Source organism: Chinchilla lanigera, unplaced genomic scaffold, assembly GCF_000276665.1.
Source record: "Chinchilla lanigera isolate Chin_1 unplaced genomic scaffold, ChiLan1.0 scaffold00048, whole genome shotgun sequence".
NCBI lineage: Eukaryota > Metazoa > Chordata > Mammalia > Rodentia > Chinchillidae > Chinchilla > Chinchilla lanigera.
Window position 1 is genome coordinate 4476760 of NW_004955449.1, and position 26509 is coordinate 4503268.

Consider the following 26509-nt stretch of genomic DNA (forward strand, 5'->3'; position numbering starts at 1 on the left):
AATTGTACTGGTCTTAACTTTAGTTTAACACTTTCTATGCCCAGCAATTTATTGCCCCAGAAGTCTCGTCTCCAAGTACCAGCCACTAAGAGCACCCTGCGGAATCGTTCTCCTATGTTGCTAGATTGATGCCGCTCTACCAGTATTTTTCAGCTTTGGTGTGTTCAAGCGAAGCTACGAAAGGAAATGCATGGGGGAGGTTGACACCATGACAGCGGATTTATGCTGCAGCTTCGAGCTGCCCCAGTGAACTGTGCATCTCGACTGCTCATCAACATGTGATTGTGGAATGGTCACATTCCATTAGCCACCTGCTTTGTAGTAGAGCCTATTTGAATTAAAGATTGCAGCTCGCTACTCAAGTTTGTGAAATAAAAATGGAAAAAGAATGTGGTTCAATTTTTCAAAAATAAAATAGGGTCTTTCCATTGCATTTTAACAGTAAAAAATAAAATAGAATCTTTCCATTGCATTTTAACAATAAAAGTACAGGTCACCTGCAATGGTTTATCCCACTGGCATTGGCATTGCATGCATTGCTGCTGCGTTTACTCTGAATCCACTCACTCCAACAAGCAGAAGGGAAAGCACATTATGATCAGTACACTGTGCAGATCACTATATGAGGACAGTGTTAATTTGAACCATTACTGATTATACTTCCAAGGATTGCACTTGCCCTGACTCACTGGTCACAGTAGAGAGTATAAGTATTGGTTGAATTGACCTGAAAAATGGAAGCTTATTTCTATGAGGACCCCTAAGGAGGATATGGAGAAAAAAGAGGCCTTTCTGGGAAAAATGTGGGATGGTGCAGGCCACAGGTCAGAGCACACTGGCCAGGAGTACAGATCCTGAGCATACTGACCAAAGACGTCAGACACCTGCTCCAGAACAGTGCTACGCTGGGGCCCACGCTGTGAACTCCCAGCTCTTCAATGTACCCACTGCAGCAGGCAGAACGTGGCACCATCTCTTCCCTGCTGAGAAGGGAACCACTTCCAAGCAATCCGGTGACAGAAGCTCACCATACAGCACCAAACTTCCCCATAGGAACACTCCGCATATTTTATGCAATGCAACTAAAACTTAAAAACTCGTATGTACCTCCTAATATACAAAGCCCAGGGCAGACTTCTCTTAATTGCATCTTGTTCTGAGAACAAGTTTGCTGTGGGTTTGAACAGGAATGCCATTTTTCATGCTATGCCACCCAAATATGAGTTGAGAGCCCCTGACTGAGTGACGTTACTTTCCTTTCAGAACAGATCAGTCGAAATTTACAGAGAAATTTGCTTGTACCAACAGCTGTGGGCCTCTCTTCAAAATGCCCTCCCAATCCATCTTATCCTTCTGGCTCCTTTACAGTCACATTCATGCACTCAACAGCTATTCTCTGAGCACTTTCCTGTATCAAGCACTGTGCTGAGAGCCGGGCAGGCCAAGTCCCTGCCAGAGCTTCCTGCCAGCCAACTCACAGTGACTGGTGAGAGTGAGCTAATGCACCGTGTGAGGCTGCAGTGGAAACTTAGAAACAGGAGCGAGCCTTGCCTTTGGCTGGGACTCAGGAAGACCTCCTAGGAGCGCTGGCATCTGAAGATAAGGAGGAATTTTCCAGCGCTCTGCGGGCCACCCCACATGATGTGGAACGGTGTAATAGTACACCGAGGTTTATGTCAGAGGGTTTGGGGATTATCTGTTGGTCACTGCGCTGGGGACAATAAGCACAGTAAGTTGGGGAGAGGTGATCCGAAATGAGGCTGGAGAGCTTGGTGGGAGGCGGAACGTGAGGGAAGAGTTTTGTTCACCTCCGAAGGAGTTTCAACACCATCTGATGGTGTTTCTCAAAATGAAGCTCATGAGATCCCTATGAAAACTTTTTATTTGTTTTTGTTTCAGGGATCATTGTATTACTACTAACAGTAACAATGAGAGGAGTAAAAACGTATTCCAGATCATCTGAATGGCCACTTACCATATAATTTCAGTGTGCATATCATCTTTTTTTTTTTTTTTTCTGGTACCAGGAATCGAACTCATGACCTTGCACTTGCCAGGCAGGCACTGTGCCACTGAGCTGAATCCCCAGCCCCCACATATCATCTTTATAATAAAGCTGGCACCCTGCCTACAGAGAGCAACAGCTGGAGGTCAGCAGAAAGTCACTAGCTGAAACACAGCCAAGTAGTAGGGGGACAGGGTCACCGCATGCTTCCTGCTAGTGGGCAGTGTCAGACTCACAGCAGTCGTGCTGTCAGGCTCTCAGACCAGGTCACATTGCATAGGACAACTGAGACTCACAGAACAATATCATTTGTCTCGTTAAACTAAAGCTGCTTACTTGAATGTTACCAGTTTTGTAGTTTTTGCCTAATACATTTTCCCTTTAGATTTATAGTTCTATAAATATGTGACAAGAAATTTTATAGCTAGTTTCATTTTTTACACCTTCTCAAGACATATTTAAATAAACATTGCAATCTTTGGGGTTTTTCTTTTCCTTTAAAATGGGTTTGTCTATTTCCCAAGTATAAGAAAAAACTATAGATGAGAGGGAGTCTTTGAGGAAATTGCCGCAGATATTGGTGAGGCAGCAACTGTGTTGGGAAATCAGTCACAGGGCAGCCTGCTCATGTGGACAAATCGGAGGCGGGAAAACCTCTAGAAGGGGACTGTCCACATCCTCCTACTTAAAGAACTTGTTTTCTCCCAGAGCTGCCCTCAGGCAAAGATCAGGGCCCTGTGGAACCAAATGCTGACCCGAAAAACAAAATGCACTGGTTGCAGGACATGTCTCATCTAGCGAAGAAGCTCCCTAAACTTCTACATATGTCATTTCCCTGTGTTCCAGGATGAGGCCGGAAGTAAATTAGAACCAACACAAGAGGAGCTGCTATGTACATGGTAACAAGAAAACCACCAGGGCTGTCTACCCCAGCTACAGTTAAAGAAGGCTCGTTACTAAGCCAGGTGTCACTTGGGCTGTATTTTTCCAGACAAGGTGACCTTCTCTAACTTGGACAAAACCTGGATGGCCTTGTCAAGCGTGATTCTTGGAGGGGTTGCATCTCCTGGAGGGACACCTTTTTCTAAGTGTGTGAAGGTACCCCATGCATGGGCTAGCTGTGACTTAATTCTGCTTTTCTGAGATTAAGCCTTACCAGCACCTCACCAAGCTAGAATTCTTACAGTCTAATGAGAACAAAGGATTTTCATCTTGAAAGTTTTGGAGAGCATACGACTTACCCATAAAAAGCTATAATGTTAAGGTATACAACAAGTACAAAGAACTGGATACTGTATGCCCAACTTACCTCAGGGGCCATCCAGAACGGGGTACCAACTGATGTATTTCTCCTTAGGCGTGTGCTGGTGAGTTGAGCTGAGACTCCTAGAAGAAAAGGGTATTGGAATTCAGCAGATGGCAGAAGGTGATGCCAGATTAAGGTTGACAATTTTTCCCATAAAGGGCCAGATAGTAAGTATTTAAGGCTCCATACAGTCTCTGTCACAGTTACTCAACTCTGCTATTGTGAACTAAAGTTGCCATGGAAAACACACAGAGGAAGCCTGCACTCTAATAAAACTTTATTTAAGGGTGCTGAAATCTGAATTTCATATAATCTTCACATCTCAATATATTCTTTTGGGGTTTTTCAATCATTTGCCAAGGAATATTTCTGTCCATATTGCAGCAAATTTGGAACCAAAAGAAAAATATCAACAACTAGGATCAGCCTTAAAAAAAAAACCTTCCTATTATATTTCCCAATTATTTCAGGTGATTTCTTTTTTAATAAGGTACTTCATTTTATGGAGGAAAAAGATGGGCAGGGTACTATCTATAATACAGCATCAGTGTAGACATAAAAAGATTTGGGTACCTTATCCCGCCTAAAAGCCTAGAAACTTGGCAAGAAAGCTATTTTGTGAATTGGAAAAAGAAACTGACAGTGACATTATTATCTAAAGCTCGATGTTGATGACCTGACTTTTAATACAATTCCAGTGTCCTCTAACTAGCTGCTTCTCCATACCTTGAGAGAATGCAGTGAAAATAAATGTGCACTGGATTAAGGTCCAAGACCTGTTCTCCATACCAATTATGCCTTTTGCTAATGGTGTGGCCATCTCTCCTTTGAGCCTCGGTTTTCTCATCGTCAACTAGGGATGATGACAACAGTCATACCTAACAGGGAGGGCTCTTCTTAAGACCAAAAAAGAGATCAATTGTGCAATGCACATTACAATGGTAAGGGATTTCTTTGCCAGGCAAAAGTCCAACATAGCCCTTCTACTGATGCAGTCATGGCATAGCCAGAGAGCACCTAGGGATGGGGAGGAAGCAGAATCCTGAGCCCTTACTTGCTGTTCATGAAAAGAATGATTTGTATTTTCTTGTGGCATAGTCAGGGACTTAAAAGCCCTTTTTTGCTTTAAACTATGACTCTTCTCTTGGGCCAACAGATGCCCAAAAGGTAACTAACAGCAAAATACAGCTTGACCTTCATTTTGCATCCTTTACTACTATAAACCTTGGGAGTATTTCTTCTCAGCTCTGCACAGGGTTATGTTGATCATTTAGGGAGTGTTTGTCTAGGAGACGCCCAGATAGGGCTGATCAGTCCTGAAATTACATGATCTCATTCCCCTGCAAGACAGAGAACACCAAGATAAGAGGTTTATAAAACATTCTCCTATACCCAGAAGCCTCTAGCCGTTGTCCTCAGCCTGTGATCACCTGGATTCCAGGAAAGGCAGAGCCTCCCAACCCTGAGGCCATGACAGATGGAGGCAGTTCTTTCCTGGAAACTGAACCATTCCTCAGCCATGAGGATTCCTGAGCTACAATACCTGGTCTGAGATGCTAGCTGGATTCCAGCCCACCAGCTAATCCTTGAAAGGGCTGAACACCTGTAGCAGAGTGAGCCCCTCCAACTACTTAAGCTGGAGTCTTTTCCTATCTTCCCTTAAACTTTCCAATGAAAGCTTTTTTTCCTGTAAATTTGTGCTTTAGTTTTAATTTCCATTTCTACTAAAGCAAAGACTCATGCTAGCTGGTCATACTATTGATGACAAAAGCACAGAAGCCTGAACACTGTGTGCTTATTAGTGAAGAGCATCAGCCTTGAGATCACCAGGCTGATACCAAGGACACCTGGGATGCTTGTTGTGTTAGTTGCCTACATTCTCTTTATCAGAAAGATGAGTCTCAAACTCTTGGGCTCAAGCAATCCTCCCATCTCAGTCTCCTGGGACTATAAGCACATGTCCCTGCACCCAGAAAGAAGCCTCTTTAAACTCTATTTGCCACAGATAATTTCCCATTTTATCAAGTCCTCCACTATAATTTTGGCAAGAACAATTACACCTTTCTGTTTTGAATTTCTAGAACTTTCTTTTGCAGCAACTAAATGTTCAGGAACTTCTACTGGAAAGATTAGGAATGGTACCCACAGGCAAATCACAGAAGTGGTGAGTAGTTAAGTCAGTATTAACCCATAGCCTCAATCCTTCTAAGCTAGTTTCCCTCTCAATATATTTATTGCCCTTAGGACCATGTGGAAAACACATCTCTACTATACTTACAGCATATTACTGAAGCTATATCATCCCTTACATTGAGAGAGGAGCATGAACCTTTAACAAAGAACCCCCTCTGCTATTTTTTTTTTGCTTATACCTTAGAAAACAGACCAGTATTCATAGAGTAACTTGATTCATTCTTAAATAATTTCTTCTGCACAAGTGATTCACTGACATATTTTTATACCTAACACTTCCTTATCAATAAAACAATGAATATTCAAAATCTTCAATCTTGGTTTCTTTTTTTTTCACCATGATGACACTGATAATGTTTTGAAATGTTTCTCTAAATGTTTTCTCATTATTTGTAGCAATAACTCTGAGGTACTAAATAGTATTGAACTCATTTAGAAGATTAACCCATTCCATAAACCTCAAAGGAAAACCAAATGGTCTGTTGGTTTGCGAATATCAGTATTCCAATGTTCTGAGAAGATACTTAATAGTGGTCTGGCCTCAGATAACATTCAGTGCATTTCCTCTCACCCTTCCATTTCCCGTTAATGTTTCCAGTTCAACTAGCCTCACATATCGCAGTGATAATCACCATTTAACTACCGGGATGTCAGCTCCCAGACCCAAAGGACTATTTTACTTTCTGCTCACTGGGAATAAGCATGCCTAAGGCTAGTGAAAGCCATTAAAAGGCCAAACTGCCTTCTCTTTTCATATGCAAAAGAAGATATGACAACATGTAAATTATAGACAATTGCCTGAGATGTGAAGTTCTCACCAGAAAACCAAAAAGGTTTTCCATCAACTTCTTTTGCAGCACTTCTATTTTCTTTCTTTAATAAAATTGCTTCTAAAGCTGAAAATAGATTTACAAACAGCATGTCCTAGGGTGATCCATCTGGTAAGCCCCCAATTCCCCAGCCTATGTTTGCCTGGAAAAGTCCCTCAGCCTGTGCTGTAGCAGAGTGGTCCCAGTTTCCTGAGACTGCAATAAATTGTCCCCTTTGGCTAAACTGCACACATCAAGAAAACAAACGACATGCAGTCATTACCAAAGTCAACGAGCTTAACTCCTCCTTCTGTTGTCAGAAGAATGTTGTTCCCCTTCACATCACGGTGGATGATTCGGTTGTTGTGCAAATGCTGAAGGCCCTGCGTGGTGCCCAGCACCACCGCACACCAGGAAAGAGAAAGAAAGGGGAAACAGACATGCTTATTTTAAAGCAATTACCCTACTATTAGAAAGTCCAGTCCAAGTCCACATTTGGCTACACCTTCCCACTATTAATTATGCTCGCATATTATGAGGTACTTTCTCCATCATTAACATGCAATGAGGCTCCAAGTAGTGTACAAATTGCCCCCTTTGCTGTCAACACCCCCAGCTCGAAGGACGTTCTTACCAACAGGGCTCCGTACAAGATGTAAGAGATCACTGCTTCATCCAGTCGTTGGCCACTCCTGAGGAGGCCTTTCACAAGGTCGGTGACAGAGCCCCCGTTACACAGCTGCAAGAGGGGGTACCACCCAGAAAGAGGGAACAGCAGGGTTCAAAAGGAAAGAAAAATAAAGAGAAAAGTTCACTGATTACTGACTCAATATAGTACATTTGCAGACCATAAAACTCCAACTTGGAATAATTAGACTTCAAATTTCCACTAGCAGGCGAAACCCAGCTCTTTGTATGTGTGTACAGCCTGTACTCAAGGTGATGATTTATGAGCAAAAGTACACACCCCCAAAACTGACTTTTTAACCGCCAAGTGAAATAGAAAAGCACAAATTATTATTTAGATATCTGAAAGAAAAAGCCCATTGGCAATTGCAGTGACTTATTGGATCTTTCTCATTTTATGTGACTATCATCTCTATTTTTTCAAATGTGCATTTTGAGGATAAGTAAGGACCAGCAGAAGCAAGATGCATGCCCTGGATACCTGACAGGGAGTGAATTTCAGTGATTTCAAACCTTTCTACCTCCTGTACCTGTACTGCAGGCATCAGAAGCCCTGCCAATAGCTCTTTCTAGAGTTGTCAGTGTGTGTCAGGTTTATGAGGTGGGGTTGTATCACAGGCACAGGGCATCTCCTATTCATGTTTAGGCTTTGGCTCTTTCTCTCTCCTCCCTCCCACCCCTTCCTAGAAATTTAAACACCATGTAAGTGATGATATTTTGCATAGTTGTTCTTTGCTGTATATTGTACATCATCAAAGTGTGAGTCCATATGTTACTTTTTCAGCAATTTTGAGGGCTTTCAAGAATAGTTTTTAGTACCTGCAGGAGTCCCTGGTTTGAGTTTGTCATAAACCATCTTAAATCCGGGTTACTAAACTATTTGAGCAAGGCATGGAAATATCCTGAAACTGCAGGCAGCATATTAGAATGCATCTTGAGTTTTTCTGGGGAGACAATTCAGAGCACTCATCAGATTCTAAGAGTCATTCATCCATGACCTTCTACAGGGAGGGAAAAAACTTACTTTAGAGACTTCGGTTACTTCTTGGCACTTTTTCTGCAATTTAGGAAAGTGTTAACTAATGAACAGCAGGTGGTTCCTGCAGGTTTTCACTGTTTGAGTCAAGGGGCTTTTCTCACTCCAGGAAAACTGAGAAACACAAATTAACAGCTTTCCTAAAACAGACAACTCTTGAGAAAATCCTTTCCTACTCCTATGTCTTCAAGTGCCTTCCTATTTTGTCTTCCAGAAGATTTAATGTTTCTGCTTTAATGTTTAGATCTTTGATCTATTTTGATTTTAATTTAGTATCTGGTCAGAGTTAAGGGTCCAGTTTATTCTTCTATAAATAGATAACCTGTTTTCCCAGCACCACTTGTTTTTTTGTTTGTTTGTTTGTTTGTTTTTTGCTTTTCTTCTGGTACCAGGAATTGAACTCATGACCTTGCGCTTGCCAGGCAGGCGCTTTTGCCACTGAGCTAAATCCCCAGCACCCCCAGCACCGCTTGTTGAATAGGCTATCTTTCTTCCAATATATGCTTTTGGATTCTTTGTCAAAGATCAAATAGTTGAATATGTCTGGGAAGGTTTCTATATCCTCAGTTCTGTTCCACTGATCTACATGTCTGCTTTTATTCCAGTACCATGCCATTTGTATCACTGTTACTTTGTGGTATAGCTTGAAGTCTGGTATTGCTATGCCATTTGCTTTGCTCTTATTGCCCAAAATTACTTTTGCTATTCGGGGTCTCTTCTGGTTCCATACCAATTTTAGGATTGTTTTCTCTAGATCTGTAAAGTATGCTTTTGGTATTTTCATTGGGACTGCATTGAATCTGTATAACAGTTTTTGAAGTATGGCTATTTTGACAGTATTAGTTCTGCCGATCCAGGAGCAAGGAGCATCTTTCCATTTTCTGATGTCCTCTTCAATCGCCTTATTCAGAGTACTATAGTTTTCTTTGTAGAGGTCTTTCACTTCTTTGGTTATATTAGTTTCTAAGTATCTCATTTTTCTTGAAGTTACTATGAATGGTATTGTTTTCATAAATTTCTTCTTATCCCATTCATTGTTGGTGTACACAAATGCTAAAAACTTTTGTGATCTTGTATCTTGCTACTTTGCTGAAGTTGGTAAGTCATTCTAAGTTTTTTGGTGGAATTCTTTGGGTCTTCCATGTAGAGTATCATGTCATCTGCAAACAGTGATAATTTGAGTTCTTTCTTTTCTATATGTAACCTTTTTATTTTTTTCTCTTACCTAATTGCTCTGGCTAATGTTTCAAGTACCATGTTGAATAGCAGAGGTGATAATGGATATCCTTGTCTTGTTCCTGATTTTAGAGGAAATGCTTTTAGTTTTTCCCCATTTAGTATGATGCTAGCTATTGGTTTGTCATAGATAGCCTTTATCATATTCAGGGATAGTCCTTCTGTACTTGTTTTCTTCATGATTTTATCAGGAAGGGATGTTGGATTTGTCAAAAGCGTTTTCTGCATCTATTGACATATTCATGTGACTTTTTACCTTGCTCACCTTTACGTGATGTATTACATTTATAGACTTCCATATGCTAAACCATCTTTACATCTCTGGGATGAAACTTACTTGATCATGGTGTATCAGCTTTTTGATAATATGCTGCCTCCTATTTCCTAATACCTTGTTGAAGATTTTTGCATCCATATTCATTAAAGACATTGGCCTATAGTTCTCTTTTTCAGTTGGGTCTTTATCTGGTTTTGCACAGAAAATAGCAGCAAGAATCAATAAATGGGATTATATCAGACTAAAAAGCTTCTGTACCACAAAAGATTCACTAGTAGAGTGAACAGACAACCTATAGTAGAATGGGGAAAAAAATTTGCTAGCTACTCCTCAGACAAAGGACTAATATCCAGAATATACAAAGAACTAAAAAAAAAAAAAAAAAAAATTAAACCACCTAAAATTAAAGACCCAGTCAAGATACAGGCTAAAGAAATGAAGAGACACTTCACAGAGGAAGAAATACAGATATTCAACAAATATATGAAAAAATGTTCAACATCTCTGGCCATTTAATATATATTAAAACAACACTAAGATTCCACCTTACTCCAGAAAGAATAGCAATCATTAGGAAATCCAACAATAACAAACACTGGTGTGGCTGTGGTGAAAAAGGAACCCTCCTGCATTGTTGGTGGGAATGCAAACTAGTATAACCACTGCGGACATCAGTATGGAGATTCCTCAAAGAAATGAAATTAGAAATTCCACAGGACCCAGTTATCACCTGCTACTTATCTTCCCCAAAGAGCTTAAATCACCATGCTACAATGATACAATGTTCATAGCAGTGTTTATAGCAGCATGATCATAATAGCTAAATCCTAGAAGCAGCCTCTATACCCATCAACAGATGACTGGATAAACAAAGTGTGTTATCTATAGATAATGTAATACTACTCAGCTATAAAGTATGACAAATTTGAGGCATTTGTAGGCAAATGGATGCACCTGGAAAACAAAATGTTCAGTGAAATAAATCAGACACACAAGCTTGAATACCATATCGTATCCCTCATTTGAGTGGGGCAAAGTCCAAATAAAGAAAATGGTAAAAGATGGATAGAAAGGGACAGGGGACAGGTCTTGTCCAATAGGGAAATGATCCAAGGGAACAAGAAGAGCAAGGGGGAGGGGAAGGGGAAATGAGAGAAATAAAGGTGTGCCCTGTACAGGAACCTAATAACCCCAATCAATGTACACTGTATAAGCCATAACATGTGTTATGACAAACACTATTGATGGGTATGAAAAAAGTGATTGGGGAACCAGAGGAGAAGGGAGAGGGGGAAGGGAGAGGGAAGGATGGGGAAGGAAAAAGAACCTGTAACATGTACATGTAACCACTCCCTAAGATTATTGTAAGATGCATGATTTATAAACATGAAAATAAATTTTTAGAAGACTAAAACAGACAACTCTTCATCAAAAAAATACTACTTTCAGAGCTATTGACTCTGTAACACTTTAATAAAGGGTGAACAGATCTTTTTATTTGATGTGGGTACTATGACCTTGTATACCTTAACAATCAGGATACCCTGGAACTGAATTTATAGTGTTTTTATCATTGAAATTGCTCACAAGTGATGGTATGGTGACTAAAAATCTAATATAGAATTAGAGAATTTTAAAAATTAGCATAATATTACTAAATCTCAGGAATAATTTAGGAAGGACCCTAACATTGAAGACTATGAATGTCCCATGAGTCTGGGACTACATGAAGTAACACTAGAATCTACTGTCTGGCAACTCATCACCCATGGCTCTGATGGCCTTCGTGTTGAGTGCCCGTGTCATGTCTACTATATTTGGGATGCTGAAAGTGCCAGGAAAGCCCAAATGGTAAAGGCTGAGCCGCAGAGTGGCAATTTCGGGAAGATGGGCCTCATCTTTTGGGAAGACAGGTCTTTCGGGAAGACAGGCCTTTCAGGAAGACAGGTCTTCAGGTCACTAGGCGCGTCCTTAAACTAACAGGACTGTGGGAGCCTGGCCTCTTCCTCTTTCTCCTTTGCTTCCTGGCCATGGAGTAAGACGTTTCCCATCAGCACCCACACTAGAGGCCTGAAAGATAGGTCCACCTTTTTATGGACTGGAATCTCTAAAATTATGAACCAAGTAAACCTTTTCTCTTTATGAGTTAATTATCTCAGATATTTTCTTACAATGGTAAAAAGCTGACTAGTACACTCTTCCAAAGGCCCCCATATTCTTTCATTTCTAGTGATGTCTTTCATGACCCTGAAAGCATAAAGAACATTCATTGTTCACCTCTCTGTTCTCACTAGTCTGCAGTTGGTCAGTTTATTACCTATCAGTCAGTCACATAAGTATGGCACAGTCCCCAGCCTCAAAGACATCACTGCCCAGAAATGGGCACAGGAGCAGCTAAGTATGGACTGTGGAAGAAGGGGTGAGGCCTAAGAGTATGGTGGCCCCACACAGGGAAGGATAACTCTGCTGAGTGAAGGTAAGCCTGGAAAATTCTCCCAGAAGACATAACATTAGAGTGAATCTGAAAGACACATGTGTTTGGGGCACATGGATAAGAAGAGGAAGAACATCTGTGCAAAGAAGGGAAGCACAAAAGAATGAGTGTGTGTGTGTGTATGTGTGTGTGTGTGTGTGTGTGTGCATGAATTCTAAGTACTTTGCTTGTCTTGGGACCAAGGCCGACAGGACCCTAGAACAGGGCAATGGGGTAGGAAGGTGATGGATAGAGAATGACCAATGTGTCTGGCTGAGGACTATGTGCTTTATTACTCTATGTTATGTCTATGATATATCACTAGGTAAGGACAGTAAGCTATGGGCAGATTTTAGGCAGGAAGTTTCAACATTCAGATTTGTAGTTTAGAAAGATGACTTGGGAAGATCAGAGAGTGGACAGAAGAGGACAGCACCGGACTAGAAGCATCCATCCACCAGGAGACACTGAAGCCATTGAGAAGGCAGGGCCAAAAAGTCAAATCATGAGGATGAGGGGCACATTCAGAAGGCTTTTATGAGACAAAAAAAATAGGAATTTCTGGCCACAGAAGATGAAGAAGAGACAGTCTGCACAGACTGTGAGACTACAGGAAATATCCATAAATTCTTTGCTGCTCCAGAGCCCAGCAGCAACAAGAATGCCTCACACGGTAGCACCCACATCAGGACCAGCCCAGCCTGGCACACAGCGAAAAAGGACATGTGCTTTCTGGAATTGCAAGTGCGCTATTGAAATTCTACCAAGAGAAAATTTAAATTAAATGCTGATCATGACCCCAGCTAAGGTGAGCTGCTGATTTCCCCTGAAACCTCATTTTCATCTCTCCTTACTCCAAGTGCAGCCAGGTATGCAACAAAGGCCTCTTCAGCAATATTTTACAGGAAAAGTCAACTTAGAAAGTTTCTTCACCGCTCCAGAACCTATGAAGGAATACAGAGCAGCTATTTGTCAGCAGCATCAAAACTCAGGTACAGATTTAAAAACAACAAAGGGATCTTACTCAGCCAGGGCCTTTTGTTCACTAAATGTCAGAGTTTAAGAGCTGCCTGCCTTCCCCCAGAATTCACAGAAACATGTAATTAAACTGCTCAAGGCACCTTTCAAGGAAGCTGTCCTATGAAGTTGACAAGCCCACCAGCAAGGTTTAAAAGGGCAGCCCGTGGGTTATAGAAAAAAGATTCTGGGCGCTTGGATATTAAAAAAAGAAAAGAAAAGAATGCAATGCAGGTACACACTGCACTGAAGAGGTAATTATCTATCCAGAATAAAATTTTAGTGAAATGGGCTGACCATTTTTTAAAGAACATTACAAGGAAATGTATTTAAATGCATCAAATAAAATAATCTCCTTAGAGTTATAAGAAGGCAACAGTGCTTCCTGCCCCAGCCCTGAGGGTTGACACATCAGCACCCTCCCCCCAATCAAACTCAAAAGCAGAGGTGTGGCTCCCTCCCAGCAATTCCTCCCTCTGCCTTCAGCATTCAGGAAATGTAGCAGCTGGATGCATCTAGAATATAATGAGCATTTTGCTTCAAACCAAGAAAAAGAGAAAAATCATTTACATTCCACATCTATTTTCCAAAACATCATTGAGTATTGATTGACTCAATCACAGTATGCGCATTTGTTATGACAGTCTAATTTCAAGTGATAAAATGTTCCTTGCTCAATATGCCTTCAGCTTTTCCTCCATGTTAATAAGGAACAGTCCCTGCACCAAAATCTTCAGACCTTCATTCTAGGCTAGTCCAACAGTCAGGTCATTTCTGTAGCGGCATGTTGATTTGATCTCATCAGTCTACAAAAATGCAGGGGAATTTCTTTCCAGTGTCTTTTTGTTCAGTGGGCTGTCAAGGTCTTTCAAGGGTGTTAGGTTCTACAGAAAACACTGAGCAAAGGGAGCTGTCCAAGTTACTTTAGGGGATGCCTTAGAAAGCATCATGCTGGACACTACCGTGCCCCAATTTTTTCCTCCTGTGTTGGGACGGATCATGTTTATTTCACCGAAGACCAGGTAAAGACACTAGCTGGCAACAAGATGGACGAAAACAATGTCACTCAAATGTGCTCTGCTCTGAGCGGGTAGACGCTCGTGCCTTGGGAGGTAGAAGCATTGGACTAGAAGCATCCATCCACCAGGAGACACTGAAGCCATTGAGAAGGCAGGGTGCATATGGAGCAGGGCCATGGGTGGGCAGAATCACTCCATATCTCAGCTTCTCAACTGTCTTTTGTTGAAGAGAAAAAACATATAGCACATGCATGTAGGATGCAACTCTGTCTTCTTTTGAAGTTCTTCTCTTCTTCATCCTGACTCCTAGATTCCACTAACTCTCATTCCAGACGCTCATGCCATTCTCTTGCCAGAATCTACGGTCTGAGTCAGCGTTTCCTGCTCCAGTGCCTTCCAGAACTGGCCAGTCCTGTTCCCCCACAGAGTTTTGCTAAGCCCCGCGTCCATTAACTTGAAAAACTTCATTTACACAGTATCAGTAGGTGACAATAGTTTGATATATAACACTCCCATAAAGAGCCTTTCTACAGTCTTTAGTAAAAGCAAAAACTGAACAGAGGCCCCCCTCTGCCTTCTTCAAGTCTCTGTCTCTCTCTCTCTCTCTCTCTCTCTATCTCTATCTCTATCTCTATCTTTCTCTCTATCTTTGTCTCTCCCTTTCTCTCTTTCCCTCTCTTTTTCCCCCCTCTCTCCTTCTCTCTCTCTCTCTGACTCTCTAATCTCTGTCTCTCTCTTTCTCTGATTTTGCTTTGTGTATTAGGTACTGAACTGAGATCTCTGGCAGGGGTAGCGGGGACAGATTTTCAAAAATGAATTGCTTTTTGGTTTAAAAGCAACATTTTTCTTTTACTTTTCTTTTTTTTTAATAGCTTTATTTACAGTACTCTAAACCATTTCTTTTAAAATGAACATTTGTTTCATGCTGAAATTAATAGTTTCTGCCTGTCAAGGTTTCACACAAACAGGAGAAAGAGAAAATGTAGTTCATGTCTTAGCACATATTAGACATTTCTTCTGAGTATGGTGTTTTTCTCAAAGTTCTGGCTTCTTATTACATTTTATGTAGGTGAAAGATTATAGGACTTCTAGTTTTTAAAAACTTAACATCCACTAAAAATATTCAGATTTTCCAAAACATTATGCTCTGATTTTCTTTTGCTATCTGATTAATATAGTGGGTGTCTATCATGAAAGCGAGCTCCTGTTTGCTTTCTACTAACACGTTAGTAATGAATTTCAGAAGGACGTTTGATTTGATTTTGTTTTCAGAGTAATGGTTATGTGACCATCGGCCTCTGTTCCCCTCTCCAGTCTTCTGTCTCTCCATGAAACACTGGGACCTGCCCTGAAGGAAACAGAAGGCTTCTGCCAGTGGAAGGGGCCCAATAATGTCAGTGTTCGTGTGAGACTCTTGCAGTTCATCCTGGGACGGAAAAGACTGGAAACATCCAGCACCCTATGCTAGAGCTTTGGCATGGGCTACACAACCAGCAAAAGTTCCATGTCAGCACATTGCATTGTTGAGATATAACGAATTCACTGTCCCAGGGTGGCCTCATTACCTGCTGTGGTCACCTTGAAAAAGCAGGAGGCAGTTTGCAGAGGAGAATCTGCCACAGCTTACACTGTGATTCTGGGCTCCTTCTAACCCTTCAGGGTCCTTCCTGGCTGTCCTGGCCATCCTGGGGACTATGTTTGTGGTCACTCCTCCTCAGGAAGAGCATTCTTTCACCAGGAGTTCTCGGGCGTGAGCAGCTCACCTGCTGGCCCGGTTGCACAAAGGAAAAGTCCCCCATAGGCCCTGGACAGTTCCAAGGAGTTCCAGTTCTTTGTGCCTGAATGCAGGTTTTTGGAGTGTGGGCGGTCTACGTGGGGAAGGGAAGGTGCATACTCAGTGAGGGACTAAGATTTCTGGGACACTGCACTTTCATTATGAAGTTACAGTGAGGTTACAGACTGAAGATAAATCAAAGCAGAGACCCCGGAAACAGTACCATTCCCAAACAAAGCAGTGCATTAAAGCTCCATTGACAGGATAAAATCCTAACCTTGGGGTACGGTTGGGAGTGAGTGAAATCCAAAAGATAACATAAGAATGTTTATGTGACTTAACTAGCCAACTAAAGGGCCAAAGATGATGCCCGAAAAACCCAAGTCCCTTATCTCTGAGGAAGCCAACCGATATGACAAAAACAGTCAAACCAGTTTTCCCGCAGACGATTCCATTGGAATATAACAATGAATTCCCCACACACAGTTGCATGGCAGCCAGTACACACTGTCCCATGCTCCTGCCCTCCCTGGGCCAAGAAGATGGGCACAAGAGGCACCAGACATGAAGAAGGGGTGACTCTCTTTAGTGCTTCTCTCTTAAGGCTTCTGAGTATGTCCACGTGACCCTACATCATCCATGTGACCTCAGGCAAGGGGGCATGAGCTGGCTAAGAGGGGCCCAGTCCAGAACTAGGACTGGTGGGCCCTGTGAGAGTAAGGCAAGAGGCCTGTCCTGTTCCTGTTATCTCAGTTCCATGGGGAGTTGTGGTTTTGGAGATTGACTTTTTTGCACACAGATGTATACACTTGTTCTGATTAAATAAGGAGGGAAAATGGAGGACCACAGTGAATACAGCGGTGTCCCTTCAGATTCCTCCTCAGAATGACATTGCAGAGAAAGTCTTCTGCTCCCTGACCCAGCTCCCAGCTGCACCCCTCCCTCAGAACTTCCATCAACTTCAGGGAGCTGCTGCCCTGGGGTCACACTCCCACCGGGGCAGTACACAGCCAATGAGTGGTCAGTGTGGCAGTGCAGCTCAAGACATCTCAGAGAAGGTCTCGAGGCTCTCCATCTTCCAAGGATCACCAGAGGGCTTGGCTGCAACTACAATGCTGTTTGATTGCCCCCTTGTCACACACACCTTCCTCACTTTCTTCCACGCAAAATCTCCGAGAACTCTCCAATAAACCTTCCATGCACAACTCTGTTTGCAGGAAACTGAGCCTAAGATGAGGACTAACAAACATGAGTGGACCAACCCAAATATCGCAGGCCGTGTTTTGAAAATGAGTTGTGATCAATTGGAACATGTGTTCTGTGAATTGGGGAACAATATAATGTTTTCCAATCATATTCCTATATTCACTCTGTAGCAGAAGAAAAGATGATTAAATTTTTGAGGAAAGAAACAGGACTAGAAGTATTTTCAGCACAGAGAACCTGTAAGAACTGCAGAGAATTCCACCCTGGTAGGGTGTCTGTGATACACAGGAGGGACCCTATTGCTAGAATGTGTATCTTAGAACTCTACTTAGGCAATAAAGCATCTGCTTGCCCCACAGTCTGTTGGAATCAGTGGTTCCCCAACGGGAGCCTCTTACCTCCAGCACCAGCCACAGCTGTCCACCCACATAGTGATCCGCTCTGTAAAACATCCCATAAAACTTTACAACGTTGGGGTGATTTGGAAGAAATTGCAGAATATTGTATTCTGCCTCAATTTCTTCATCCATATCCTAAACAGGGTAAGAAACAAAAAAATCCATGCTGGGTTAAGAGTACTGGGAAAGAAAAGATACAGATATGACAACATGCTCAAGTAATCAATTAATAAAGTATACTAACTATGTATTTTAATGTTATCATTCCTCTATCTTCAAAATACCTAACAATGGACATTCAAATCCCAATTTAAACCTTCTGTGTTGGTATATCAATATAATTTCCTTTTGGTGTTGTCTTTTTTTTTTTTTTTTACCCACATTAGGTACTGTATCTTTTTCATTGCAAAGGTCTGAATTTTCAAAGCAGTTATAGAGAAGTGGCTTGAAGGACCCAGCGTAGGACAGGTCCCACACAATTCCCTATGCACAGCCACATGACCTTGGCTCTGAAATAAAACGTCAGCCTATGATGATCGTATAGTAGAAGTCTGGGTCGCTTTGTAACTTTTAGAGAAACCAGGAGTAATACATTACTCTTACCAAAAGAGTAATTTCTGGAGTAGTTTCCAAATCAAAACAAGAGTACAATGGACAAGAAATAAAAGTCAAGGAACTTTTAAAACTCCAAACAAACTCTCTTCCTTCAGAGTGGCTGACAAACTGTGACCATTTGCAGACTTCATGCCAACTTTCATGACCATTATCACTCAGATCAGGAAAAGAAACTGAAAGCTCAATGAGCATGGGACACTGGATTGTGGTCCCAGTTCACCATCATGACTTACACTGATGGGGTCCAGAATTTTCACTGCAGCCAGACTCCCATCTCTCTTGTTGGTTACTTTGTAGACCTTGCCATAGGTGCCTTTACCAATGGTCTCTATAATCTCCCAGGTGTCCATGGGGTCGGGAAGGGATTCAACTCCAAGCATCATGGGGTTGTAGTGAAATAATCCATAAAGATGTTTCCTGGTGGAGAAAGATTTTTTTTATGCTGACAGATCACAGGTTTAGAGATAGTGGACTTTGAAATAAAATGTATTTTATTTCTTAACCAGTAGCCTTGTGTTACTTTTTATTTTCCTCCTGTGTTTTAAGTAGCCTGAAAAAAAAAAGACTTAGAAGCACCTTAAGAAGACAGATTTTAACTTTAAAAAAAAGATAGACTAGAGAAGGGACACAACTCTGGCACACCCTAAAAACAATTCTGTAAGTGATTATATTCACACTGCAAGAGGAAGTAGAGGCTCCAAGAGGAGGTGCTAGTCATGACTGGGTAGTGGCCTTGCTAGGCAGGGAGTGGTGGGAAAGTAGCTAAAAACCACAGGTCTGAAATACTTGTCTCCAGGTCAACTTGACTGGAGTTCCCTGATGGCCCCTGGAAACTCAGGTGCACCCTATGTGTGAAGAGTCAAAAGAAGAGTTGGTGCGTGTACCAAGCACAACACTCACTGCTGATGGCCCTGGGGGCCTGTGAAGAGCAGCCATGCTCACACCCCACCTTTCAGCAAGAGCCTGGTGTGGGCATCACACCGAGGGGCTGACAGGAGCCATAGACTCCTCCTCCTTGGTAAGGACTCTTGTTAAGGCTGTGTCTAGATGCCCCCCAAACCCTCATGTGGTCGGTTCTAGAGTGTGTGGCCCTGGGATTGATTCATGGTGCAAAGCTAGGCTCAAGGGGACTAGGGTTAAGGGAGTGAGTGCTACCTGCCCTGAGTAGCCTGGATAAGGTATAAGGGATAGAAAGAGCTGTGGTGGTCCTTTTGCTTGCTTTGCTACCTTCTGCCTGCCATGAACGGTTTCTCCTCTGTGATGCCTGTCTGCCATCCAACTTGCCTTGGAGCCAGTGAACTATGGACTGAAACCTCTATGAACTGTAAGCCAAATAAACTTTCTCTCCTTTAACTTTGAATGCCAGGTATTTTGTCTCAGCAATGAGAAAAGTAATTAATGTTTATCAGGACACCGCTTGAGAGCACAGGTTCCAACAGCAAGGGGCAGGTGAAGTCTGACTCTATGCCAAAGCCCCTTCAGGTTCCTGTACCTTCAGACTGCGGGTACTTCCGCTTCTCAGCCCCCGGGAGGAACAACCAGGCTCCACAGCAAGAACATGGCAGCCAGCTCCTAGCCGTGGCTTAGTGTCCACCAGAGGAAGTGCCTTGTGCTGAGCATCGAGCTTGCACAGACTTCTCTGGGCTGCATTTTCCCAAAGCAAAGGCCTAGGGGCATGGAGTAAGAATGCACTGGTTTTGGTTTTGGTTTTTTACGCTAATAGGAACATTGTAAAAATATTGAAAACCATTACAAATACAAAATAAAATAAAGTCCAAAAGGGCACCCTATTCTCCAAGGGGCCTGCAGCCACAATCTGAGGGCCAAGGGGAGTCCCGCTGTCCCCAAAGGGTGCTGATGGGACAGCTCAGGCCTTGGACCTGCTGGTTTCAAGACTCTCCAGAGCCGCAGCCTCTGCGTCCATCCAGTGTTTCACAAAATGAATCTTTCTCACTGCATGCTCCCAATTTTTATCAGTTCTGTACATCATCTGTGCTGTTAGCTATTAAATACTTTTTAGATTACTTGCTTTTTCACTTCAGTGTCTTTTAAGGGCACTTTATAGCACTACCCTAAATGTAAAACCAGCATCATTTGCCACATATCCAAGTTAATGCAAAAAGATGGTTAGGCTATAAACAATAAAGAATTATTCAAGTCCAGCCAGAAATGCTGCTCCTGGACTCCAGCCTAAGACTGATCTTTCATAAAAAAGGAACTTACGAATGATGGGGAGGAATTTAAACCTGGCACAAGTGTTTCCACTTATGTCATCAAAAGAACGGAAGGGGATTAGTTAGCAAGGGATCACTTTGCCGTGATGTGACTCAGTATTCTTTGGTACAAGCTCTCCAGACCTCTGGTCACCTGAGAACATTGCTGCAGGCTGGGCTTCTGCAAGAGCAAAAGGCGACCAGGTGCAGGTGGCCGTAGGGCAGGCCCAGAGACACAAGTCCATTAGCGGAGATGTCCTGACCTTTCACCGACCGGTGTGACTCTGCACCCCATCAGCAGGGACACCGGCATACGGATTCAGTGCAGGGACACAGCAGTGCTCAGGCCACACTGCCGGCACAGTCCTGGCCCTGCCCTGCCCAGCCGTGGGATGTGGGCCAGTGACTCACCTCTCTGCCTCAGTTCCTTCAGGGTGGCAGTGGCTGCCAGAGGTGGTGCTGTCCATTCACCAGGCTGTGGCTCAGATTAGCACAAAGAGCTCAGTGTCACTCGCCACTGCCTGGGGACCAGTGCAGCCTCACAAACCTTTCCCTGCTCTTTCCACTTTCAAGCACAAACTGGGCGAGAAGGAAATGAGTTTTTCTCCAGTCAGTTAGCTTCAGACAAATGACGGGAGGTCACTGAATATGGCAGCAGGAAAGGCTGATGGAGGCTATCGAATCGAGGGGTTTCCTAAGATTTTGGCTGTGAAACATTTCTGTTAAGTTCATCTTACTTCAGATGCTGGTACAGACACTGAACAAGTGGCACAGCTCTGGCAGAGATGGGCTGGGGACCAAATGTCTTCCCTGCTCCCTCCACGGGAGCTAGCGATCCTGGTTTGCTGGGACTGCCTCTGTTTTGCTACTCAAAGTCCCACAGCCTGGGAAACCCCTCAAAACAAACCCGGGCAATTTGTCGCCTTGGTTCTAGGGCCTTCCAAAGACAGTCACCTATTCAAAGAACCGTAAGAAAACTTGTTTACTCATGTCTCCTTCACCTCAAACCATGATGGCTGACTCACGCCCCTTCCTCAATTAATATTGTCAAGTCCTAACCCCCAACACCTCAGAATGTGACTGTATTTGCAGGTACAGCCTTTAAAGGGATAGTTAAGGGAAAATACGATCGTATGGGTTTGGGGAGCTACTCCATATGACTGGTGAGTTTATAAGAAGGGACTTGGACTCAGGGAAGACCATATAAAACACAGGGAAATGACAGCTCTCCACATGCCGAGGAGGGGCCTCAGGTGAAACCAGCCCCACTGACACCTTGATCTTAGACTTCTATATCTCAAAACTGTGGTACTTGGTTAAATAAATCTCTGTTGTTTAAGCCACTCATTCTTTGGTTCTTGGCTATGGCAGACCTAGAAAACTAATACGCCCCCTTCTCTTTTCTTTTTTTGTTCTTTTTTCCTATTTTTTTGTTCGTTTTGCTTCTGTTTTCTTGTTGCTATTGTTGTTGTAGTGGTGGTGGCAGTGATCATCCTGGGACTCGAACTCGGAAGCTTCACACTGAGCTATGTCCCCAGTCCTCTCTCTGTGTTTTCATTTAGAGACAGGGTCTCACTAGGTCCCTCAGACTGGGCTCAAACTTGTGACGCTCCTGTCTCAGCCTCCCAGAATTCTGGGATTATAGGTATGCTCCACTGTACCCAGATCCCCTCCCTTTCACAGATGAGGAAATTGAAGCCCAGACTGATGACATGGCGGTGTAGGGGCAGCATAGGGATAGAAGCGCCAGCTTCCCTACATCCAGTCCCAGGACCTTTGCTCCACAGAGTAAAATGGAGCCAGCTGGTTAACAATGATCTCTTCTTTCTGACCCACTGCACAAAATATAGAAAAGTTGTATGAGGGGAATGTTCCAATCCAATGGAAGCTAAGCTTCCACAGTCCTAAGGAACAGCAAAGTGCTCCCCTGAAACAGGCACAACTTACCCAGAGGGCTTTGCTTACAGCAGATGCCAGTGATGGGCAATCAGAAGGCGACTGCGCAGCTCCACCACCCTGTCCATCAGGTATCATCTGGGCCTCGACAGACAAGGTTAAATAAAGGTGCAACAGGACAGACGCACTACCGACAGCTTTACCTGGCTTCTCACTTTAAAATCAATACCTGACTCTGTATACTCTGGGTGACTGATTAAGCAGTCAGCCCCAACAGCAGCTCTTCATACGGCCCTATAAGGGTGATCATCTGGTCCTAGACAGCAGCCCAGGCAGCCCTTCTGACAGCAAAACAATGCTCCTGGCCAGAACGTTACCTCTGAGGGTGGACAGCACTTTTGCCTATGTCTGTGTTTGGAGCAGGACAGAGCGAGAGCAAAAGTGTCATCTTCCCTCAAGGTTGACATGAAAATAGCGAACAGGTACAGCAAAGGACGGACAGGAGCACCTTGCTGTGAAAGGGATGATGCCTGGGGCCTCAGGACTCTGCAAAACCCTTAGAAGCCTTCAAAGAGGCACTGGGGCCACCTACTGTCCTGCAAATGGGGATCCAGGCAGCTCTTTGGACATAAGATGAGAGACCTCAGAAGGCTGGAAAACTCAGGTTATAAGCTACAGTCTTGAAAGACAAATAGAAGGGCTGGGTCTATCTAGGCAGAGGTCTGTGATGCTCTTGTCTTTGCAGGACCGGAGGTGGGAAGGCAGAGTCTGCAAACCGACTCGAAGTCCTTTCAGCCCAAATGTATCTCTGCTTGCTGCTGTTCCTCATGAAGACTTGGCCAGCACACTTCATTTCCGCACGTAATAATGTTCTGTAAGCCAGCACCACAGATGGATTTCCCATCAAACTCTCAACCCTCAGAGCAAGATTCTGCTGCCCTCCTTATTTCTGTCATCTAAACCCTTCCAGTACCAGGAATAGTGAAGTTATTAGCAAGGCAGAGGCCCTCACCTAAGAAAGACACTTCCGTTCAGTCAGTAAGGCTAATATAGACAGGAATGTGGGATAAACATTTCCTATCTTTATCATTCTCAGTCAAGTAGCTAAGAAACATCCAAGGTCTTCAGTTTTTAAACTGCTGTCTAGTTAGATATTTACTTAGTCAAAGATTTTACTGACATAGCACCTTGGACTTTAAGAACAATTGTCTTTTTTTTTTTTCCTTCTCTTTGGATGACAAACTTTTAAAAGTGAGGACCGCATCTCTTTATGGTGTTTGAGAAAGCGGGCTCTCAGGCACGGTCTCTCTGCTGACAAGAAGAATGCACTCTACACAGCTCAGCCTCGCAGGGAGGCGTCTTGCCTGACTCCCAAGGAAGCAGTGCCTTGCCCACATTTGAATACCAGCCTGGGGAAGCCTCTCAGTCCCATGGAGGCTAAGGCTCCACAGACCCAAGGAACGAAACCTTTGCTCCCCAAACAAGAGCGACACACCAGGAGAGACTCCTTTATGGTGAAGCCAGTGTTGGGATTGCAGTGAATGACTTCACACTGCCTGAGTAGTTCCACATCGGGCTGTAAACTAGTAGCTCAGCTGCTTTATCTTGTCAAGATTGAATGTCTAAAGACTTCCTAGGGGTTTTGGTTTCCATTATCAGCAGAAGACATACTTCTTAAAAATGAAACTGGGCATGATGGCACACACCTGTAATCCCAGCACTTGGGAGGCTGAAGCAGGAAGATCCTTGTGAGTTCAAGGCCAGCCTGGGCTACAAAGTGAGCTCAAGGCCAGCCTGAACTGCATAGTGAGACACTATCTCAAAAAGACAAAAAATAAATAAATAAATAAATAAATAAATAAATAAATAAATAAAAATGAGCTATAAACCAGTCTATGGTTACATTTGTCAGACTTTATACCATATTTCAATTCCTAAAATTTTGAGCATCACACAAAAAAAAACACATTGCAGTTTCTGATGGAAGAGCACCTCCCTAAGAAATACTGTTGCTAAAAGAGTTAAACCTGAATCTGACCAAGCATTTTCCATTGTAGAGGAATAACAAAGGACCATGAGTAAAACAACTCCATGGGGGAACACAAGCAAATTCCAGTCTGTAAGGAACTCTCCAAGACAACTGAATAACTTACAAATAAAAATAAAGATTTTTTAAAGGAGCATCAGAATGAGAGAAGCTCAAAATGTTTTTTCAAATGTGAAATAAAGTGTAGATTGACGCAAAAATCTGAAAAAAGAAACCACTTATAAGGACATTGGAACAGCCATCACTGAACTGCTCATATTAGCAAAGCATTGCCAACCATATTTTAGTTGTGATGATTGCATTCATCATCATGTTGGTAGTTTCCCTGTCTTTTAGCAATAGACATGGAAATATTTATGGGTGAAGTGATGTCTGAAATAATGTAGGAGAGAAAATAAAAAGGTCCATACATGAGCTGGATGTGGTGGCACATGCCTGTAATCTCAGGACCCTGGTAGGCTGAGGCATGGGGATCACAAGTATCAGCGCAGCCTGGGCAACTTGGAAATTTAGCAAGACTTTATTTCAAAGTAAAAAATAAAAAAGGGTGGGGATGAAGTTTAATCCAAAGGCCCTGGGTTCAGTCTCCAGTATCACAGAAAAAAGTAGCAGTACTCACAAAATAAGACTGGCTTGGCCATACATGGATAATTTCGAATCTATGCACATGGATTTGCACAATGATACTCCATCCATTTGTATAGGTTTTTCAATTTCCATGATAAAAAGCTTTTAAAATCTGTGTAGCTTACAGAGATGTCAGTGTACACACTGTTATTCACACACAAGGTCAATCCTACTTTCCATGTCCCACCATCAACCTAACGCAATTGTAAGACGTTTCAAAGTCTATGCAGGCAAACACTTTACTCTTGTAGGAAACAGGAAACCACTAATATGAGATCAACGAAAAGTATCCAGGCATTTGGCTCCTAGTTCTGGTCTGATTGTTTTGCCCTCACTTTGCACTGGGGAATGTGAGTATAAAGGAAGAAGATTATAGCACCCATATGCGGGCTGTCAGAAGTCACCTTCCCCGTCCACCTCTCTCCTGCTGGGACACAGTCAGTCCACCACTGGGGCCGACATCCCAGCTAAATACAGAGCTGTAGTTAGGCAAAACTACTGAACTGCTGAATGGCACAAGGAAAATCAGTAGTCAGAGGAACACAAGTGACCTTCTCTGCCCGTGGACTCCTATTCCATCTTCCTGAAAGAGGAAAAGAGAAAGAGTATTGAATCAATACCAGACACTGAGGTGAACAGAGAGACTCAGCATCGCAAAGCTCTGTGTCATTTTCATCTTGACCCTGGAAAGGAACTGCCCATGGCATGAAAGTGAGTCCGTCCAAGGCTGGGCACACGTCACGTAAAAGACAGAGAGGTGCTTGGAGCCCAGCGGGACCACTGCCCCTTAGCAGCCCGTGGGAAGCCTCGCAGGGAGATGAATAGTCTAAGCTGAGCCCTGGCGCTAGCAATGGAAGGAACCCACAAGACAAATCTCACATGCTGCCCTTAAATCGGTGTGTTCAGTGAAGGAGGAGGGAGGCGCTCTTGATAAATTCCCTGCTTGTTCACCCATGGCCTTGCAGAGGCTCCCAGCACCGCTCTCCACGCTGGATCGGAAGCCACAGAAGATCCCAGCCCTCCGAGGGCTGCCAGGAGCGCTGAGCGTCCTCCTTCACACACGTGGCCGACTGCGTCCTGCCCGTTGCCTACTGCTTTGCCTGCCATCTCTTTGGGCTAATCAAAAACTATACTTGCTCCAAGGTGATGGTATCGCATCTTGCTTTCTTTCAACCACAGGACATAAATCAGCCAAAGCAACCATGAACTACTTATGTGTTCCATGTGTACGTATTCGATGCCATCGTATGCAGCTACAGTAGGTTCTACAAAAAGGCAAGGCGGTAGAATAAATTGATTTCTGCTCTCAAGATTCCAAATTTGTTTAGAAAATCTTTATGACTTCTGGGGCAACGTGGCAAAGCAAATGCAGGTATTTCCCTTCCCTAAAACAGTAATCAAACAAAAGAAGGGGCATAACTCTGTGCCCCAATTTTTGAAAAAGTAACATTTAAGGAAAGAGAGAACTGCAAGATCCCAGGAACCACGGCTGCTCTGAACTGGAGTTTGTCGGGCCTTGGAAGATGGAGTTCTGGGAAAGCGCCAGCATAAAACGGGCAGACAGAGGGGCTTGGTTAACACCAGGAAACGAGTCCAGGCTCGGTCGTTACGCTTTCAGTGGGAACTTATTCAGAACATTTTACATGCATTTCTCAACACTTGGATTTTAAAAGGA

At 43.2% G+C, this 26509-nt stretch overlaps 1 protein-coding gene across 1 annotated transcript in view; it reads right to left on the reverse strand.

Annotated features, from left to right (window-relative positions):
* The window catches only part of Myo3b (myosin IIIB), a 417836-nt gene that overhangs the window by 347944 nt on the left and 43383 nt on the right, over window positions 1–26509 (reverse strand). The window contains exons 3-7 of the mRNA XM_013518810.1: window positions 18285–18468; window positions 17437–17571; window positions 6948–7052; window positions 6597–6696; window positions 3315–3391 (exon numbers count right to left, since the gene is read on the reverse strand). Coding sequence (XP_013374264.1) covers window positions 3315–3391; window positions 6597–6696; window positions 6948–7052; window positions 17437–17571; window positions 18285–18468 — 601 coding nt within the window. The remainder of the gene's footprint in view (window positions 1–3314; window positions 3392–6596; window positions 6697–6947; window positions 7053–17436; window positions 17572–18284; window positions 18469–26509) is intronic.